Consider the following 21,995-nt stretch of genomic DNA (forward strand, 5'->3'; position numbering starts at 1 on the left):
AAAGTAACCCCATAACTGAGACAATGACGATGAACAGAACACAGGACAGATTAAAAAAAAAATAAAAAACAAGCTTGCAAAACTTGTCAAAGCAGAGCCAATTATTAGTAGGTCTACTATACTACTGTATCATATCATATTAGCATGTTTTTTTTTTATGTTAAAGTAACTAGTAACGCCAAGTGTCAAACAAATTACTATATGTTGGTACAAACTGTGGTTTGACAGAAAAGTGTAAGTTACAGTATCTCCAGCAGAGGGTGATAGCGTGCCATGTTCAAATAGTGAACACTTGCCTTTAACTGCTTGTAATAAACCTCTGAGTGAGACTCACCTGTCTTCAAAAATGTATTAATTGACCTGGTCCTCTGTACATCTTTTGTCTGTCTAATTGAAACCATTACCTACTGATGAGTAGTGAGTGTCTGGGTTTGTTTATTTGATTTTTTTTTGGATATGTCTGATATATTGGTAGACCAATATATCAGCCTGACATTGGCCAGTCACAGCTACATCTGCCTATATCAGTATGGGTTTATTTTGTTCAGTATTAACTGACATAAACTTATTTTTTTTTGTAAAGAACATAATGCAGAATGTTTTTATTTATTAAGCTTTATAGGCAGTATTCTGTGTATATTTGATCAATTTTCTTATGTCAGGTTTAATTTATACATATGTTTTGCTCTATTTGTGTTTTTTTAAATGTATTTATAGATATGTATAATTATTAAAAAATACTGATGAATGTTTATTTTTCCAGTGCCCTGGTAAAAGTTTTCACAGTAAAGTTTACTGTTAAACTGTAAAATATCCTGCCTCAGTTAAATATCTTTGTAACAAGTATTAACCATTTGTATTTGTGGGATCATTTTATAAAAAGTGCGTTTATATATATATTCTATATTCTGAATATTATAAAGTATATCCGCATCTATATCCGTATCTGTGTCAGCATCTGCCCCAAAAATCCTATATCGGTTGGGTCCAGTCTTTTTGTTCATTTTTTGCTTGTTTGCTTCCTTTTCCATAGTGACTTGTTAAATATTAAAAAATGGAAAACTGGACCATTAAATATTGTATGCCAAACTACATTTCCGCTAATGAAATGTGTAATTAAAGAAGTGTGCATTATGGCGCCACTACCTACACTTTTATTTTGAAGGCGTCACTTCCGTCTTTTGCCTTGCTGTGCGTTTAGCTTGACGCCGCTCAGAGTGGCTCTTTTCAGTTTGGATGAAAACTTCAGTTCACACAGAAATTCAATGGGAAGGTGAACGCCAACCATGAAGCTCCTGTGAAAAGTGCCGACAGTGTTTGGACTAAAGTTTCTGGAGACTGCAGGATACCTTCTTTCACGTTTTCTGGGTCGAAAACTGTAAGTTTGCTGAAGTTTAAATGAACTTTCGAAACAGAGTTTAACGGTTTGTTTATCATCCTGTCGCTTCGTTGGACTGCTAGCTTAATCTGTTGTGCTCCTTTTAATTGGACGTCACGTAACGCCAGCTAATTACAAATACGTTGCTTAGCTAACGTGCTAAAAAGAGTCTAGCTAGCTCCTTTTCCCTTGTTAGTAATATCTTGAGCATCTTATATCATTTATTTCTGTGGATACTGACATTATTTACAGTATCTGTTGTGACTTAAAAGAGATTACAGTGTAGTTTTAGTGTTTCGTTGTTTAATTATATTATCTTTTCTTGCTTTGGTATGATAGAGAATTCCCATAGCTATTATCATTAGGACTAATTAAGATTTTCTTATCATTTTATGTGTTTTTTTAAAATCACTGTACTACTCAACAAAGACAATATCTGAATCACAAGTGCTTGGATTTCATATTTACAAAAAACACACATGTAAAACCTACATATTAGGGCTATAACTAATTTATTTGAAGTAATCTGCTGATTAATCTGCTTCTTTTGTCCAACAAACAGTCCAACCAGCGCAGCAAATCCTTAAATTTAAGAAGCTGGATCTACCAAATGTTTGACAGTTTTGTTTGAAAATGACTGAAAGGATTAGGTTAATCGATTATTAAATTAGTCTCCAGCAGATCATCTAATCATTGCCAGTCTACTACCAATTCACATCATATTGGCCACCATTCAAGGGAGAATAACAAAGGAAAAATGTTATGAGAGAAAGTAATATTTCCTCAGATTTGGCCGTGTTAAGGGCAGTATAGTTTGTTTTAGTAAGTTGACTTACGCTAACTCTGCATGAACTAATTTATGCATCACATGCCCATTAATGTACAAGCCAAATCATGAATCACTGTGGCGAACCTCCAGTCAGACTCATTTTGGCTCCCAGCAGCATTTACTGTAGGAGGGACGGTAGCAGCCAGCACAAAGCCGGCTGCAGTTTAAAGCTGCTTCTGGTCCAGTGTCAAGCTTCTTTCATTATCAGTCTCAGACTTCTGCAGCCTTTGTTTGGGTAAACCTCTATAGTGTACAGTCGCTCAGGAAAAACCTCCCTCCTGAGGCGCTGCATGACCTGCTGGCTGGCAGCCTTCCACTCTGCGTACATCTGATGATGTCTTGCCTTCCGGGCAGAGAACTGAAAGCATAACAAAGGATTTGATTTCCCTCTCTTGACAATAACCATATTTGTATCCCGCCACACTGTCACGGCGAATGGCTGGCTGCTCAGAAAATCTGTGCTAACTGTAAAAATGAGCTATTTGTTTTAATTTTAACTAATTAAGTGTCTGTGCTGCCTTAAAATTTTAAGTTGACTGACATGTTGAGGTAATTTTGTGGTTTAAGACAAATAAACTTCTCTAGTCAAATAAACCTGATTTTAATCCAGTTGCATTTCAGAAAACATGTTAAATAAGCTTAAGATATTAAGTTTAACCAACAGTTTTTAAGTGACACTGACTAACTGTACAAACAGATTTTAATTTCTTTTACATTTTCTCAGTTAGAGAAGTCAGTTCTTCATTTCACACGAAGAACTTACAGCTGCAGCTGCTCCTGCTCCCAGCATTGACACAAAGGCACTATGTGAAACTGCTCTCAGCGAATTTATTCAATTTTAAGTGTAAGTGGGTTGGACCTTCATCATGTGTTCAATATTGTGAAAACAAGCAAGTTTCATTGTATATTTTCTTCAAGCTTTAAAGAAGAAGGGTCTCACTGTATGCATGCTGGGAAGTCTGCTAATATGCTGAACATGTTTCTTTAGGAAGTTTAATTAACTTGAATAACTAAATCTTGTTTATTTATGTTGAGATTAGTTGATTCCATTAATTCTAGTTTGATTTTTTTTTTTTTGTAATAATTGGCTATGTAGAAAATCCATGCTGTTGCACACTTGCTTGCACAGCCATATCTGATGTCACTGTGGCAGAACTACCATAATAAAACACTTTCTTTGTACAGTGATTGTTTAACACTCACATAAATAAATCTGATCCCCTGGCACCAGTCATGTTGTTTCCACAGTCAACAGGCGTTTGTTTGTTGCTCAGTCAGGTAAAGACAAAGTCCACGGCTTGGCCTGCAGAAAGATCAACATGGCGCGCACACACACCACTGCTACTTTTTACATTTTTATTTTTCTTGAATCCACGTGTCGAGAAAATTGACAGGGGCCTTTCTGTCTCAGCCCTCTTTTTTCTTGACATTTGCATTCCTTGCATTCTTGGTACAGTACTCTTGTGGCGGTGTATTTTGAAAGAAGGGAGGTGACACTTGAGACACATGATATATTGGGATGTTTACATGCCTCTGAAATCAAATTAAAATCTTAACTTAATCTGAAACATTTGTCTCACAGGAATATAATTAAAGGCCCGGTTTAGAAAATGAGCTGCACAAGTGGCTTTGGGGATTTCGGCTTTTAGTTTTGTTAGTGCAGTCAGTGCTGAGATTTCTGGGAAATGGCAATTTCTGACGAAGAGGAAGACATTTCTCCAGAATGTGCCAGGAAACGCTTCCTGACAGGACTGAGTGAAGGTCTTCCTGAGTGTGGGGATGCCTCTCTTTTAAGCCTGTTTATGGTTTTACTCATTGTCTGCACTCTTGTGGAACTCATTTGACTTTGCAGTGTTTTACTTGTCTTGTTAATCCAAGTTTGCAGCAGCAACTGTGAAATTATGCCCTAAAAAAGACTTCATACTCAGAAAGGGCTGCTTCTGTGCTAAGACCTTGATAACAAAAGCAATGAAAGGCAGTTTTTCTTGGCTTGCAGTGTTCTCTTACGCAGCTCCTCCACAATCCTCTTTATTTTTTCCCTCCGATGTGATTTTTCTAACTGTGATGTAGTTAAGGCCACATGGAAAAACTGCAATAACTTGGGATCAGTGTCGTGGTGCTATCATGTGAGTCTCTGAAAGACAAAGAGTTGTTTGTGCAGTTCATGAAGCACTAGTTTCAAGTCTGCCCTGTCGTTTTTCTGTCAAACAGTCTGTCCTCACGGCAGCCCACACTAAAAGTCCACCGGACCATCTCTCGGGGGGAAGTGTAAACAAAGGCAGGGTGTTTGGCCGGTGGTTGGATTTCACGTGGAAGGCTCTGTCACGCTTCATGCCCACGTTACCTCTCCAAGTAATGTTTTAACTATTACTGCTGCTGCTGTACTGCGTCTAATTGAGGTTAGTACTGAAACAATTAGTCAACTAATGGACCCATTTCACAGAAGCCATATTCATATGAAATTGTAGGGTAAACACAGGTGCTACCAAACATAATAGTTAAAGGTCTTGTTCCATTTAGAATAGTATGGCCTTTCCAGCGAGCCACGGACAATAGCAGCACCCTGACTCTGTTTGACCTGAATAAGACCTTACTATTTCATGACAAAATGGCTGCTGTGAAGGAAGAGTTGATCTTTTTTTCCTCAAACCTGCTGTTGTCCTCAACCGTACTGCATTTGTTTTCATCGTGGCTTTTTTTTTAATCTCACTTCGACATCAAACTGCCAAGTTGTCCACCACATTCGCCAGTTTTAGCTAACAGCACTAGCATTGACTGAAAAACACTCACAAAGTGCAACTAGTTGCCATGCAGCCAGCAGCTTTCTACAAGTTGTCATTCATGATTTATCAAACGCTTGTTAAGGGGGTACAATTTGATGCAGTAGCATCAAAGTATTGGAAGTGTTGTAATGTACCGCAGATGATTAAAATGTGATGCATGTATTTCATGTGAAGTTGACAGGTTTCTGAGGGCTCCGCTCGGCCTGTGGGCCACACTTTGAGAATCCCTGTTAGTAATTGGCCATAACTCTCGTCTTCACACTCCAAACAAATAGGGGGCAGCATATCACCAATACCAGTAATTGCTAAGTGCTGCTAACTGAAGCTGTTGTTAGCTAGTTAGCTCAGTCAGACATGCATTCATTGGTGCTATTGCAAGATGACTCTTCCTGGAGTTTTGGTATTTATACCGCCGTCACAACAGCCTCCCAGTGAACTGGACTGGGTCTCATGAAATCAAATATTTGGGATTGGGAGTGTTGGTCAGACAAAACTAGACAGGCAATTTTCACAGTTTTCTGATATTTTACAAACCAGACTATTGGTTGACAAAGTAATTGTCATATTAATCGAAAATGTTATTTGTAGCCCAAATGGTTTGTCAGTAATACTGATGGTATCATAGACATTACAAGGTGAATCTGGAAATAGATGTTATTTATATGTAAATAGCAAGGTATCTAGCCTTGAGCTTTGTGGGACACCTTTATTAACATACAAAGACGACTTATTTCTAAGTGTTGGCAAGAAGAGTGAGTTCCAGGAAGAATATTACTCAGACATGTTCTGATGCTTATTGTGGTTTAAAGCCTCAGGCTCACAAGTGATTCAACATAATTGTACTTTTTATCCAGCAAGCAGTTCTAAACTTTTGACTTCTACTAATTGTGTATCTGTGTTACAATAACTAAAGCTGTTTCTATTAGAACTCTGAGCCAGTTCAATTCTGAGATGCACATCTGTACCACAGCTGGACCTAGGCTATTGGAGCACAAGTGTTTGAGGCACCAGAAGAGGTGTGTGTTTGTGTATATGTGTGTGTGTGTGTGTGTGTCTGTGTTTGAGACCCCAACCACTCAGCATAGGGTCAAGTAATCCCAGCCTATTTTCTTTTCAGATGTGTCCCTCCCCCTCCATATATCTTTCTCTCCATCTGGTTGATGTTAAAACCACCTTACAGCATTACAAAAATCAAGTTTGCTTGAGACAGATGTGCCCTTCTATAAAATAGACTTGGAAATACCACTGCTGTCACATACATTTAGATAGATAGCACTGATGCCCATTTTAACAAGATTGTCTGAATGCTCTGTTGGAAACAGAGCCATTGTGCTCTGGTTATATACTGTTAGCCTGCCCATCAGAGCATCAAGGCTCAAATAAAGTGCATTCAGATGAAATGATTGACATTATTATTTTGGACAAAAAAGTCATTTTGCAGAAGCTGTCACTAGTCCTTGTCAACACAAGTATTTCTGCATGTCATGTGAGTATGAAAGTTTTCCTCTTGGCACACAGTAAGCTAACATCAGCTAATGAGAAGCCACAGTCCTGACAGAAGTAAATGGGAAAGTCCAAAAATGAATTTCAGTTTGGAGTGTATAACCCCTGTACCAAATTTGTCTAAGGCTAGTGGTAGTGCTCTTTTTTCTTGGCATCCTCCTCGGCTCAGCTGTGACCTCTCCTCTATGAGTAGATGCACACTTCCCTCTGCACAGTGATGCAGTTGGTGGGTGTAGTTAGGTAGAAAGAGACATTGCTGTTAAGTTTAAAAAAAAAAAAAAATAGGTCACAAATATATTGTTTCATTTTCAAATAAGGCAAGACAAGTTATTCCCTAGAATAGATGGTTTTAGTGATTTATTCAAACAGGAGCAAGCGGCACATGTATTGAAAACTATCGTCTGCTATGGATAAATACATATTTACTGCTGTGGTGGGTGTTTACAGCAGCAGGCCAGTGGATGTTGGTTTGAGACTTGAGTGACTCCAGGGCAACTGTTTGGCTCATTATAATGTAGTTTTGGGACAACAGCGGAGCTCTTTGGCTTTAGATAAACAGATAATGCCTGTCAGTAGGATCAGTTCAGTGTTGGTTTTGGTCTTTTCGGGGTATTTACTGACTACCAGCCTTGCATCTCAGTTTTTTTCAACTGAATAAAGTCATCAGGGTTTTGTCTGATGGGTGGAGGGAGGGAGGTCACAGAGGTCAGCGGGGATGTCAGTACCAGGCTTCAGTGTTTGGTTTTCGGGAGAACTAACCTGCTCAGGAATGTGTGCAGTGCTCACTCCTACACTGTGGCGTTATCAATCATCATTACAGACACTTCTTCACAAGGCTGGAGAGATGGACCCTCATCTGTGGGCTTCTCTCATGAGGTTTTGGTCAGAAAATTCTTCATGGATGACCTGCTCATCACTGATGTGGAAAAAAGTGGAAAATATCTCAGCCTGGCACTTTAAAGGGTCTGGTTTTAGTTTTTAGAGTTTGAAGAATGGGCAGACTTGTTTACGTGGCAAGCTTCATTGCCATTTTCTGCCACATGACTAAACACGTAATTCCTGGTGTGATGCTTTCTCATCCTTAAATTCTGAATTGACTGATAAGATTTGACCAAATGAGATTTCTTATGAAAGTCATAATACCACAGATTTGATGTGGTTTTAATCACAAGACGACAGAGACAGGATGACATCAGCCTCCACTGTGGTACCACACTGCGATCTTGTTTTTGTCTTGAAACGTCTTCATCCTACTTTTTTCTACACCCACCATGACCACAAGACTGTCGTAGATAGTTGAGTAGAACATAAACTAGGACACACTGGTGCTTCTCTCCTCATGCCATTTGTTGATTTCCGCTTTCACACAGAGAGAGAAAATGTTTTGGATTCTCTTTTTGGAAAAAGGACAAGCTTTGGGTTTCTCCCATGGGGTGAAACAAGCAGCTGACCAAATACAGCTTCTACCCTGGTGAGAGTGAGTGGTGGTTTTCCATCTAACTCTAGAAATACCTGCGGAGGAAAACATTAGTTTATCTGTGGTGCTCCTTCACTCTGAATATCCCATGGGAGCAGTAAAATTTGGTTGGAAAGCAGGTTGTTTTATTTTGAAATCTGAGGTATTTTCTGGCATGCTTAGTCACCAGATGTCCTGTTTTGTTTTGTTTTTTTCTTTAAAGTGAGATTATGTAAGATTTGGTATTTTTTGCAATTTGGTATCCCCAGTTTCAGAGTGCAATTCACTTATACACCACTCTCCTAAATATGGACCATTGTATACCTACATTTGTTGTGATTGCATTACTTAAGATAAAAAATTAGTAACTTTAAGCAAGTGCAACAACACAAGACATCAACTACGTCAGTTCTGTCTTCGGTCTCTTTGCCTCTGCCATTATGTTTGTTGGTTGAGTCCAGCTGCATTTCCCACTCGCCTGGCTCCGGTTCTGGCACAACACCAGCGCCGCTCTCACTGTCACCGTCATATTCATCCTGTCAAAACTGGGCAGTAAACAAATACATATAATGGGAGAGCTGTGTTTTTTCTGGATAAAAAGCACTATAATGTTACATTTCATAACCAAATTTAAGTGAATCATTCATATTCAAGTGTTTATGATATACATGGGGCATAAGTTACTCCACATAGCACATGGATATAAAAAACTAATTGAAAGTGACAGTTGAGAAATGAAAAAAGGTTTCATTGCTTTTTATACAGAAAAATGCACTTCTTTACACACAGTCTTGACTCTTGACTGGACCAAAATGGTGGCGGCGTTGATCTACGATCCAAATGTGGTGTCTACATATATGGTTCTGAGCAAGCAGTCTGGGCACTACAGCTACCTGCTAACTAGTTAACAGCAGACATTTAGCAGCAGCTTACTTCACTGTACATCAGAAAACTGTAAATCACAGAGTTGAGGCGGAACAGCCGGAGGACATCAGAAGGAAAACCTGAAAACATTTTCTCCAGTAAAATATGATCCAGTTTCACCAAAATCAGACATAGTTGGTGGTGTGTGCACTTGTGGTGGCCTGGCCACCAAAGTTACATAGTATGAGGCACCATTCAGCCTATTACAAGTCTGGGTCGCAAAATGATTTTGAGGCTGTTATTTTAAGGTTGAAGAGCTACATAATGTTGCTTTAAATGGCATGAAATTCTTCATGTGTGCATCACCAGAATCTTAATGACATGTTCATGGTGTAGAGTAAATACACAGCTGTGTGTATGTTGTTTTGGAAGAAACTGACTCAAATTTCAGTGGGGTGTGTTGCTGAAATAAGTCTACCAATCACTTAGGGCCCCTTGTTTTAACAGCAGCCCCCAGCTCATACTGAGGCCATTGGTTTAATTATGCTCTTAATGCCCATATTTTACCCTGCTGGGTGTGACACTGTGACCCCAGAGAGGGAGGAAATGAAGTAAACCCTGCAGCCCCTGCCCCCCTACCAGAACAAGTAGCGCCACTGTTTTTTATGTTGTTAGTCCTGGGCTTAAGCTGCTCTCTCCACATACTGTGTACACTATCTCAGCCCCTTTAAATCAGATTCAGTTTGAAGTGGTGTATGGGAGTAAAGGAGAGACATGTGATAAGTGTTTGAATTCAGCGGTCATGGGGATGCTGTCCAACTTTGTTATGGAAGTTTGAGATGCCGGGCATGCCAATGTTACGAGGCCTGAGACCCCTGGGAGAATAGTGCCATTATTCCAGATAGGGGCCTGCCCATGAGCACCCGTGACCGCCGGAAATAAGGCCTGCTGGGTAATAAGTCCAGAAGATCACTTTGTTTTTTGTCTCTCAGGCAGCCAGTGTTTTGTGGCACAGACTGCAGGGTTAATTTGATGCAGCAGTCATTTGAAAAGGAAGAATGAGAGTTTGTATCATAACAGAATTAGTGATGTTTTTCTCGAATGGAAATGTAACAACATGCATTCAGTCTTTGTTGTTTGAAACTGATGCTTGTGCAGGAGCAAAGCAATGCTCTGAACAGTAGAAATTCCAGGGTGCAAATAATGATAATGTTAATTATTGATTAATCTGCTGATCATGTTCTTGATGATATATAAAATATCAGAAAAGATGTCAGATTTAGGGGGATGTATTTAGAGAATATAGCAGAAATACAATATTTATAAGTGTGTTTTCATTAGCGTTTTATCACCCGAAATAAGAATTGTTTTTATGTGAGCAGTTTTCAGCTGGTTGCAATGTGCAGCCTCACCGCTAGATGGCACTAAATCTTACAAACTGATCCTTTAAAATTTCTTTTCTCCAGTGGATACTCCAGTAGCATCATTGGGCAAAAATTCCATATTACCTTAATAATTTACCTGCATAAATGACCTGTGAAAGAGACTCAACAATCATCTATCTTTCTCCAGAATCAATTACTGCACCTTTGACTGATAAACAGCATAGTTGCCCATTTATTTTCTGTGTCTCCGATTATTGACTATCCATTTCAGCTCTAATATGGATTCTAATATGTTATCTTAGACTTTCCAGGCTAATACATCTTGATGGGAATTAGGGCTGGAATGATTAGTTGATTGATCAATTAGGCGATAGTAATGTAATGTAATTTTTTTAAAAGAGAAAATGCTCAAACATTTCTGTTTCATCCTATTCATTTTTGAATGATTGTCTATTTTATTTAATAGTAAATTGAGTATCTTTGTTTTTTTGGTCCATTGGTCAACCAAAACACAACAATATGAGTATATCAACCGAAGCTCTGAAATATAGTGATATTGAATATTTTTCTCCATTTTCAGTCATTTTGCAGATAAAACTATTCATTCAGTTCACACAAAAATAATACTCATATTAACTAGTAATAGAAAGATTGTTTTTGCAGCTATGATGAGAATAAAAGATCATTAACAACCCACAGATGCCACACAATTTTGTGTTTGGAACAACCTGAAACCACAACTTTAAGACTCTGCTTTATGCTTTACTTTTATCCTTTGCTCTTCTTACCACAGTTTGACTTCGAGAACTCTTGGATCTGTATGAAACTGACCTGACTTATTAAGGGATACCGTCATTATTGGCAGCTGAATGTGTCGACTGCGACTTATAAATGTCACATAATTTCTGGATTTCAGCTCGAGAAAGTCTGAAAAGGTTACTGACTGAGGGGACGTTTACTTTTTTGAGCTGTTGTGGTCTTTGGCTTTGTTCAGTTTAATTGAGATAGCTGACGAAATACAGTAATCGCACCACAAGGTCATTTCAGTGGTTTTTATGGATCGTGTGATCCTATCAAACAGTTTTCTGTAGCAGACAGATTTTGCCCAGTTGTCATGAAAATGCACTGTAGATGATCAAATCTCCATTTGACTTTTACTTTTTTACTTTTACTTCACTTTTACCTCATCTTCTTTTGGACAATGGCTCCTTTTCTGGTTTGAATTAATCACAGGGCCTGTTTACTCTTCTTTTCAAGTTGTCTCATGTCCGTAATTACATATTTAATGTTTGTTTGCTGCCGAATTTTCTCATCTTGCTGGCTGCTGTAAGTTTTGGGGAACCACCAGTCTGTACAGTGGTTGAAGTTAAAGCAGACTCTGTTATTATTCATTGTCTCAGCCTTGGCAGAGTCCTTTACTGATCCTTCTTGTCTTTTCCTTCTTGTTTCTAACTCTTCCTCTTTCTTTCATCTTTCAGATTCATTGAGCAGAAGATGATGTCTGACGCCAGCGAGATGTTGGCAGCAGCCTTGGAGCAAATGGATGGGATCATAGCAGGTAACCGCATTGTACACTTGGACTTTAAGACCTGGCAGTAGCACTTTTTTTTTAAAAGTGGGCATGGCATACTATGGGGTCTAGCCACATCTGGAAACCATTGAATTGCAAGCTGGGAGTACTACGTCCAGTGGACGGTAACACAATGTGCCCTTCTCCTTCCACTTCTACCTGCAGTTTAATTTAATCCTCCTGAATATACATAAAAGTTTAGAATAATGCTGGAATTGTGCTGCTGGATCACTAGCTCTTTCTGCTCTAACTGCATTCCTCAACCATGAGAAATGAAAGAAAGTTTCCATTGTCCCCGCAGTGACGGAAACTAATGATTATTCAAGCTCTGTGAGTTTGGAATACAAACTCCTGCTTTGGCCACACTCTGCGTACTTGTGCCGCTGCAGATGAGCAGAGCAGGCTTCAGTTTCAGAGTCCCTACTTTTCCGCTGATGTGTGTAATTATAGCGCTGACCTTTCCAATGGGAGCGAGGCAGCTGGTCACGTGACATCCCCCGGTCCCCAGTTTCCGCAGAAACCACAGCCGTCATCAAGCCCCACTCCCTTGCTACTGTGGGGGGGGAGCCATGCTGCTTCTTTTTTTGTTTGTTTGTTTTTATTTTTTTTTATCTCACTCCCTCTTTGTTGCTGTCGGACATCTTCATTATGGCTGACATTTAAGACAGATGACAGATGGTGTGGAGTTGGCTGCCATACACGATTGGAACATCATGAGTTCAGTCAACAGGCGGCTTACTTCCAAGAAAAAATCAGAAAATATGTTTTTTTTTTTTAACTTCGCAATACAAGAGGAGATTTAATTTTCATTATTTGCTTATACTGTTTCACTTGAAGTTTGTTAGAATCCCTGGAAACATTTGCTTGCCCAGTGTGTTTGTGGGAGTTTGTGTTTGTGTTAATGCAGGGGTGGAGAGAATACCAATAAGTACCTAAATATAGTTGTTTGGCTGAATTGTTAGCTTGAGTAGGAATACAATTATTGCTGCAAGATGCTCAATGTCTCAAATTAAAAGATTCTGAGTCGCTTAAAAAACTGAATGTTCTCAGGGTATGGTGTGTGCTATACAGGTGGATTTTTTTTTATTCTTTATTCAATGAAATATTTAAAAACAAAAAAGCATTTTTCTAACTTGTTCATTTGCACACAGAGTGGAAGTTCTTAATCAGTTTTCCCTTCTTCTACATGCAATACATTAATTTCCTTGAAAAGAAAAAAAAAAAAAAAAAAAAATATCTGTTTGATTAGTGTAAACACTGCGTACGGTACGGTCCACTTGACAAGGTGGTCTTGAGTATGGTTCATGTGTACTCAGGTATGGTCCACATGAACCAGTGTCATGCTGATGATGAAACAAGTGCATCAGAACAACATTACTAATGTAAAACCTGACCGGCAGGGTATGAAAACATCCTTAACTCTGTCTCTGTTCAGCCAGCTGACTCTGTCATTAATGTCTTTCTTTGTCATATATGATGTGAAAAAATGAGATTCGCTTCTCTCCTGCTGGGCTGCTGAGTAAAATATGTGGGCTCATAGAGGAATTTAGTGTGGTGCTGAACTAAAAAAGGAATAAATAAATAGCTAAATGGGCAATCACAAGTGGTCATTCAAGACACCTGGAGACTAATTTTTATGCCAGATGTGAATTTAAGTGCTCAGAGATGTCCACTGATCAGGCACTGATTGAATCACCAAGAACGCATGTTAATACCATGTCTGAACAGGGCAGGAATGTGTGTACCTCACACAGACCAATCCAGTTTACTGGGATTTTTGAATAGGGTTTGGTGGGACGTTTAGGGTGACGGTATAAACTACAGATGGAAATAAGCCTCTGGCTGTAATCTTACATATTTACATGCAAATATTATAATTAATATGCAGTGTGGAATGCTTGAGGTTTACAAAACCTTCATGAATTTGATTTGATGAAATTTAAAAAACATGTACATATTATGCACAGAATTCTAGGCATGGATCTACACAGGGTTTTGTATATCAGTCCTGTTTGTTTAATGGCAACCACACCAGATGAATATTGGTAGCATGTGGTGACAGACTCAACTTGCAGTTTCTGAAGGAAGAAGTAAACACAACAACTAAAATTTATAGCTTCAGGTCATTCGTCATCCTGCTTCCACCACACCCACAGATCAGCACCAAATGTGGCGTTGGCTGTAAATCCTTCCGTTTTTTGACTGTGAGAATCCAACAAATTAAATTTTAGCTTTAATTTGTCTGCCAGCTCAATGAGCTACTCTAATTTCACAACTTCACTTTATGATTCATGTGAAAGAAACGGGGTGTTTCTTTTCTCATCCCAAAACTAACTCTTCCTCTCCATCTCCCCAGGCTCCAAGGCCATGGATTACTCCAATGGGCTGTTCGATTGCCAGTCGCCCACTTCACCTTTCTTGGGTGGCCTTCGGGTGCTGCATCTGCTGGAGGACCTCCGGGGAGCGCTGGAGCTCATGGACAACGAGGAGAGGGACAACCTGCGATGTCAGATCCCGGATTCCACCGCAGAGGGGCTGGCAGAGTGGCTGCATGGACGACTGGTAAAAAGTCCATTTACAAAGTGCTGTTTAGCACTTGTGTTTATTTTTGACAGTTTTATGCTTTTGCACCTTTAAAATGTGACAGTTATTAGACATAATTCTTTGCTTCTCAACTCTGAGTCTAGAGCCTAGCGTGTTGTTGCTCTTGAGGTGCTGTAATTTACGATTGGAACATTTCTCGCTGGTGCTGTTTACAATTGCCATTACTCGTGTATTATGTGTGGCTAAGTGTTAGTGTGTTAAATCTAATCTGGATGAACAGACACATTTGTTTCCGTTGACAAGATCACAAATCTGATCAGATGATCAACTGATGCAGTTAGTTTTCGTTTTCCTGTGCTGCATGTAAATAAAGTTAAAGGCCCCTCCAGCCCAAAGGACGGTGGTAATGTACCTGAGGCTGTCTGTTAATTCCCCAAAACTAATGCACTTCAGTGGTTTAGATAGCAGTTAAGATAGCAAGCAAACAGCTATTACTAACTATAACCTCCATGATTTCCGGTGCCAGTGTAGGAGATGTGGATCCTATGATGTGTTGAGTGTATTTGTGTTGGACTACCATCTGTAAAGCAAATTGCCCCTCAGGGACATTAAAGTTTTACTCTTCTACGCTCTAGACATGACAATGCAAGGCAGATTTATAGTACAATTCATACATGAAATGTTAAAAAAATTAATTAAAAAAACGTGAATTCATCAAGGCTCATTTGCATCTCCCTCTCACCCACAGTTCAGTGATTGAACTAATCAGGGACTGGATGCTAGCTGCGACTCCGTAGTGCACTTTCTTATCACAAGATTATGTGTGTGTCTCGGAGAGATGGATGCATTGACATGTTTTCAACATCTGGATAGAATGTGTCTCAAACCATTTCCTCTGGTTGTTGAGTCAATTTATCTCAGATGCTTTTTGGATGCATTTGCACTTAGCTTTTTAATATCAAATAGCTTTCCAATCCACCCAAGATGCATGAGGTGACTAACTGTAAATGGGTTCGCTGATTTTTTTTTTTTGTCGCTGACCAGAGAGAGAAAATAATTATTTTTGTGCAGATCTCAAAAGGAACATTCATCAGTTTTTACCTTTTTTCTTCTCTTGTATGTATTATAATATCAGCGCAGTCCAGTTTTAACACACAGCCTGGTATGAATTAATTTCTGATCTGCTTTGCATCTCCTGATTGTGCTCCACAGCGTATACCGTGACTGTGTTTATCGTAAAAAGTGCTGTTATGACGTGCTTTGTGAATGATGGAGTTTCTATAGGAGTCCTGCTCCAAATAGTTTCCATCTTCCAAACTCAGGTTGACTCAGGCTGGGGCTCTTGTTTTTCTTCCCTCACGGCCTCGTCTCTCTCTCCATGTGTGATATTTGAGAGCGGAGTTTGCTTTTGATTCAATTTTCAAATCACTTGCATGTGAGAGCACTATTGACCCTCACATGTTTCTCTGGAAACTCATTGCATATCTGTTCTTTTTTCCTCAAGGGAAAACCATGTGAGTTCATTGTCAGTCAGGTTGTATGGTTATACACTTAAGTGGTGTTCACCCATTAGAAAATCTGTGTGGCTCAAGGCTGGTGTGTATTTTCATTTGGACTCCTCTGCCAGAGCTGTATGTCAGCACGAGAGTTAAAGGTCTACCCACTGTTTTTCTCATCGTCTCAGAAGAAATAACACTTGCAAACATTATTCAACAGATGCAGAAAATGCAACCTTTTGTGCAGACAACACAATTCAACACATTATTGTTTCTCATTTCAGACTAATGGCCACAGCTCAGAAGCAGTCTACCAAGAACGGCTGTCACGACTGGAGAGTGACAAAGAGTGTCTTATTCTTCAGGTTTGTGAGAAAAATCCTTCATTGTAGCCACTCAACAACAGAGCATTTATTTTTGAATGGGCAATTAAGTAGTATTGTACGTGGCTGTTTTTTGAGTAATTGCCTCTGAGGCCACGTCTCATTTGCTGGTTTGTCAGCAGAATATGTTTAAAACAACTCCACAGATTTTCGTTGAAAGATTTGGCAGATGGGAGCAAATTACTTGTTTTTAAAGCAGATTTTAAGCCTATTTTTTAACTTTGAACCATGATATTGATTTGGTCAAGTCTTAACCAGTGTTGCTACCTTTAAATATTTGAAGGAGCAGGAAAAGGGATACTCATTTGTTTTTTGGTCAACTATACACTCTTTCTATCTGTCCTAATATGTTTTTATTTTAAAACACATTGGTTTTGCCACGTTTAGGCATAGCTTCTGCACTACTCCAGCGTTTTCGAACCCCTAAAACCGAGAAGTTTGAAAACACTGTTCACCCTGTTTTAGTTTGGAAACTGCAGGATTACATTTAAATCTGGATGGACAGAGACTTTTGGAAACAATGGCGTGGACACCCATCTTCACTTCCTGATGGGTCCAAGGAAACTAAGAAAGAAGGGAGGGTCATTACATCATTAACCAACATACTATGCTTTGCATGGTGCCAGACTTTGGTGGCAGTTTTATTGAAAAATGTATTGGAGATGCACTAGCAATCATGCTCTTTGGAGACCGACAGCAAGTAAATGAACGCGCACATTTGTAAAAATCAACCAGTATGCTATTCTCTGGAGTGTGTCTGTTAATTTTTTAGAGACATTTCTTCATTAAAGGTTGTACAGTGTAGATATTTTGGGTTTTAGTCTGGCACCATTCAGAGAATAGAATGTCGGTTAATGATGTTATGACCTTTTGTCAGAGAAGTAATGAGTGAAGACAACTTTTAATCACTTTAATAAGTGCCTGATATATAATTAAGCCTGACATGTGGTTGATCTGAGCGGCCTCAGTGCCCTTCAGATTAGAACGTTTAATGTTTTGTCTTACGAGTGCCAGCCTGTTGCTTATGTAATGCTGCACTGTCCTGTATAAAATTAAAATAGAGTGTTACTATGATAGCTTTAAGCTTTTGGTATCACTGTGCCCGACATTATATCATTACATCATAAGCTTGGAGAACTGAGGCTCTGATATTAATCTTTTGTTCAACAAAGTGAAGTCTAACCAGAAGTACAAGTTTTTCTGCATCACCCTCTTAGTTTCCTTTGTTGGGTCTTATCAGTCACGACTTGCCCTTCCCTGATTCATCATGCCTCTATCTTATGACCTTTTTCTGGAAGAAAACAAACAAACATTAACCTGAATATATCTGATTCTTGCTACTAGCTGTTAATTCAGCATAAAAAATGAATTAGAGGCATTTTGACCTGTTGTGTATGCTACCAGCTGTTGTGCAGTTAAATTCTGCACTTTATAATGCTACTACTGCCTACATGCGCAGGAGACAAGCCATTACATAAGCAATTTGCAACAATTCCAGTGTCCACAATATTATCAGCCCTATATGGAATGGCAAAAGAACCGGTGGCTGATGGAATAATTTTATCAATGAAGCTGTGGTTCCTGAGGAACGGTGAGAAAACTCTCAAATGTCCAGATCGGCCCGGATCGACCTCAGTGAAACCCTAATCCCTAACTGGCATTACTGATGACAGCACTGTGCAAATGCAACCAAATTTAGACGACAATGCACATTTCTATTATTCCAAGTGACTCTGCAAAATGCAGATACATTCTACCTAAAGTCTGTGCAGAAGGGTAAGGATAGCATTACAGGATCCTGTAAAAAAAAAAAAAAAAAAAAACATTTTTGGGCCCGTCTCTCAACACTTGCCAGTGTCCCTGCCCTGTCTGTGGCACTCAGACCCGCAGTCATTCATTCATACTGCGGATGTTAATCTGAAAACAGAGGTCACAAGTACATTGTTTTATTTTTCAAAAAGGTTCAACAATTTACGTAACATGTAATGTACAATGTCCGTTTTAATGATGATGGTGAAGAAGTACAATAATATTTCAACCAGTGCAACACCATGGCTCTTTGATGTGTGTTTTTAATAATTTTTGTACAACAATGGAGCTCTGTGACAGAGAGGAGAAAGATATCCGGCTTTGGCTGCACAGACAATACTTGGTAGCAGAATCGATCCATTGCTGTCAACATAATAATATCACCATCCGTGAAAAAGCAGTTCTTCATCCAGATGCAAATTTTGTAGTTTTAAGTACAGATCTGGTTTCAGATGCATAATAAGAACTTCCAAACATTTATTTTTACCAAAATCAAATATTTTTGATGATTATGTGGCTTTGGAGGACCTACAGTTTGTGCTCTCTGAGCGCTTTTTAGTTTATGTAGTGTGATTAATACCAGTGTGTCTCTATTGTCCAGGTGAGTGTTTTAACAGACCAGGTGGAGGTGCAAGGTGAAAAGATTCGGGACCTAGACACCTGCCTGGACCATCATAGGGAGAAACTAAATGCTACTGAGGAGCTGCTGCAACAGGTAAGGCCTCTACACAGTTACCTTTCTGTGCTCTGCAGTTAAATCGAAAACGGTTATCCCGAATTGTGCAGCGTTGCAAAATGTGTCTTGCTCCACAGGAGCTGTTGAACCGGACCGCACTGGAGACCCAGAAGCTGGAGCTGATGACGGAAGTGTCCAGTCTGAAGCTGAAGCTGACGGCTGTGGAGAGAGATCACAGAGACAATGAGGTGCAGCCCCCATCTTTAAAATGCACGCCATCTAAAGTGGAGCAGAGATTGCTGAGAAGTTGCACCTGCACTTTGTTTTATGTGATGTGAGGCTGATTCCTGGCAGCCGCACAGTCATTGTTTTAAAGTCACAAAGGTCTGTCTCACTCGACTGGACAACTCTATCATGTGGCGCAGGGTGAACTTCTTTAAGGGTTACAAAAGAGGCTTAAACACCCCTTGTGCTCCGGCAGCTGTTTCCTGCCAGAGCCCCCCACCCACCCACCCACATCCATACCCCCACCTCCCCTCCTCCCTCCTCACTCAGGGGCTAAAAGGCTGCGAGAGTTATAGTTTCCATACTCTCTGTCCACTAGCTGGGACATATATTTGGAGAATATTATGCAGTGTTTCCAGACTGTAAAAGCCTGAAGGGAACTGACTGAACTGAAAGCAAATGAATTTATTTATTTTTCTTTCCATTTAGCCCCCATTAAGCTTTAAATGAAATCGTAAAGAACACATCATGTCAGTCCTATCTAAAAGTGGAAGTTTGTTGGTGGAAATCTCGTGCACTTGCCTTATATATGTGGCTTTGTTGGCTTCAAGCGCCACTGAGCAGCTTTCATAGGAACGAACGAAGCCCACCTCCAACACTGTACCCAGCTCTCCTTCATACATCCACGATCACCTTAATATTTCATCATGTTCATTAAAAATGTAAATGAGACAAACTATAGGAGTGATAAAATCCACAAAAGATCAGTACATCAATAAATTTGTGTCCCACCAGTATAGTTCTTATATCACTGGAACACAAAAGTTTTCCTCTAGATGATAATACTTGATATGATTAAAAAAAATGATTAAAACACTATGGACTTCAAAGCTTAAAATGATTGATTTAAGAATGATGTGAAAGTACTCCCAAATAATTATGCACAATCATGCACATGACATTCAGTGACCATTTCTCCAAAGCACGGGGCTTCTGCACTGTTGCTGCTGATTGGGGTAGAAGCAGTTTCACAATAATTGACCGTGACGCTTCCCTTTAGCCCAGGATTTGTCTCCATGTGTGGACTGAGCTTCTCAAATTCTCTCCATAGGGACATCGGTCTGAAAATAATGTTTGGTGCTTTTGGCAGGAAATCTCCCCCCGTTCAAAAAAACATCAGATCTCTCTCCCACACAGCCTCCATAAACCTCCCCAGTGCAGGTTTCTTTCTGCGTTTAATGGGTAATGGGAGTTCTTTTCTCCTCCCCAGGGCTTGTACCAGGAAGTAACGGACCTGCGGTTCAGGGTGACTGACATTGAGAATGAAAGACTGCAGTGTGAGAAGAAACTCAAATCTACCAAAGTGAGTGTGTGCGGATCCCAGCTGACGTTCCAGTTACATCTGACAATGACAGGAGATCTGAATTTACGTCTCCTCTTTGAAATGCATCGTTACACGTTTAAAACCTTGTTATTTTTCCCCCATGACATCGTTTCTCTGCTCCCCTTTCCCCTTTTTTTTCACCTCCTCCTCCTCCCCTCTGTCTACTGTGATTGTAACATCTTTCTGCAACATGCTAACCCATCAAGCGTCCAAAGTGGAACACTGAGCGGTTCACTGGAGACGAGGTGAACAAGGTTTAATCTCCAGCCTGTCCTCTTCTCCTTTCTGGCTCTTAAGATCCTCTAAATCTGCTCCTTCTCCACTGCTGCACACCGCTTTCCTGACTTTCACCACGCTCACTGGAAGTGCCCTCCACCCGTACCGGTTTCAAGATTTGTACCAGGTTCAAATCATCTTTTAGCTTTTTTTGTATTACCACCTGTAGTCTGAACTAACATATTTTTAAATCTTCTTTTTCTGGTTTATTTAAGATTGTAAAGCTACACATCTTGTTAACTGGTACATCTTAGTCATTCTTTGAACAGTGATGTCTATGAGCACCTTTTGATGAGTAGTTTTGTAGTAGTTTTATGTGTGTCCAGTTTTTCCAGCGTCCACGGTTTAGTGAGTAGCTTCCACTGAATCATCTCACAAGACCCACAGTGTGTTAAATAGAGAACCGGGAATTAACTAACTAAATCACTAACTGACCTATTGACTGACTAATTCTGACTAATGTTGTGTTAAAAGGGCCACTCTACCGATTTTACCCATGAAATTCAGTTTACTCATCACAAGGAGTGCTACTCAGCTTGTGAAAATGGCTCTGAAGGAGCTTTCCAAGAGTAAGGGTGCTTTTCATTATGCAAACGCACGTTTTCTCTCGCATCATTGAAACTGTTCCTCTTCTGCTAACGTAGAGGATCTTCCATTTGCTTAAATGCACTTTGGGGAGAGAAGAGAGAGGTGGCGTCTGGAGGAGCTTAGAGCAAGAAAACAGGTGTATCCTACGTGCAAGTATTTTATCAAGTGACGACACATATTAAAAAAAAATGCTTTTTGTATCTTAATTAATCAATTATTAATCAACTGGCATCTTCAACTATCATTTACGGGAAATGCGCAAAATTTGCATAAACGCACCATAAGTAACTGATGTTGCAACTGACGCTATGGAACCAAGGATATGTCATTGGGCAGCTTTGGCTCCTCCATCCTCACATCTCTCTCTCACATCCTCACTGGGAGGAGCTATAAGATATGAGGAAGAGACACAAATAAGGGAAGCGAGGAGACACCTTAGCATGATAAAAAGCACCCTAAGAATCTACTAGCTAGCTATGCTAGCAGCCTCTATGAGGCTGTACTTAGAGGTTTTGAGCTAAAGGCTTCAAAATGACAATGCTAACATTCTGATGTTTAGCAAGTATGATGTTAACCTGGTTCATCGTCTTTGTTTAGCATGTTAGTCTGCAATTATTACTAATTAGCCCTACAAATTATGAGAATGATGGCAAGGTCATTAGTTTTGCAGACTCCACCCCCGACACACACACTAGTAAGACGAAAATTGTTTATATCTATTTATAATATAAACAACATAACAGTATTTCATACAGCAGTCTATGTGTGCTCTGTTCATATATGGGCACAGTGAGGAGAGAGAGAAGTTAAAAGAACCAGAGTCTGACCCGAGCCTGGTCTGTTGAT

General features: G+C 39.6%; 1 protein-coding gene across 1 annotated transcript in view; it reads left to right on the forward strand.

The window, feature by feature from the left end:
- The first annotated feature begins 1,238 nt into the window (after positions 1-1,238).
- Positions 1,239-21,995, forward strand: part of LOC146306890 (liprin-beta-1-like) — a 31,236-nt gene continuing 10,479 nt past the window's right edge. Inside the window, exons 1-8 of the mRNA XM_084710902.1 lie at positions 1,239-1,378; positions 11,677-11,756; positions 14,125-14,330; positions 16,093-16,173; positions 18,602-18,715; positions 18,814-18,924; positions 20,172-20,264; positions 20,492-20,530. Of these exons, the coding sequence (XP_084567028.1) occupies positions 11,693-11,756; positions 14,125-14,330; positions 16,093-16,173; positions 18,602-18,715; positions 18,814-18,924; positions 20,172-20,264; positions 20,492-20,530 (708 nt within the window). The 5' untranslated portion in view covers positions 1,239-1,378; positions 11,677-11,692. The remainder of the gene's footprint in view (positions 1,379-11,676; positions 11,757-14,124; positions 14,331-16,092; positions 16,174-18,601; positions 18,716-18,813; positions 18,925-20,171; positions 20,265-20,491; positions 20,531-21,995) is intronic.

This window comes from Lutjanus erythropterus, chromosome 22 (genome assembly GCF_056507025.1).
Source record: "Lutjanus erythropterus isolate fLutEry1 chromosome 22, fLutEry1.hap2, whole genome shotgun sequence".
In the NCBI taxonomy this organism is placed as follows: Eukaryota; Metazoa; Chordata; class Actinopteri; order Lutjaniformes; family Lutjanidae; genus Lutjanus; species Lutjanus erythropterus.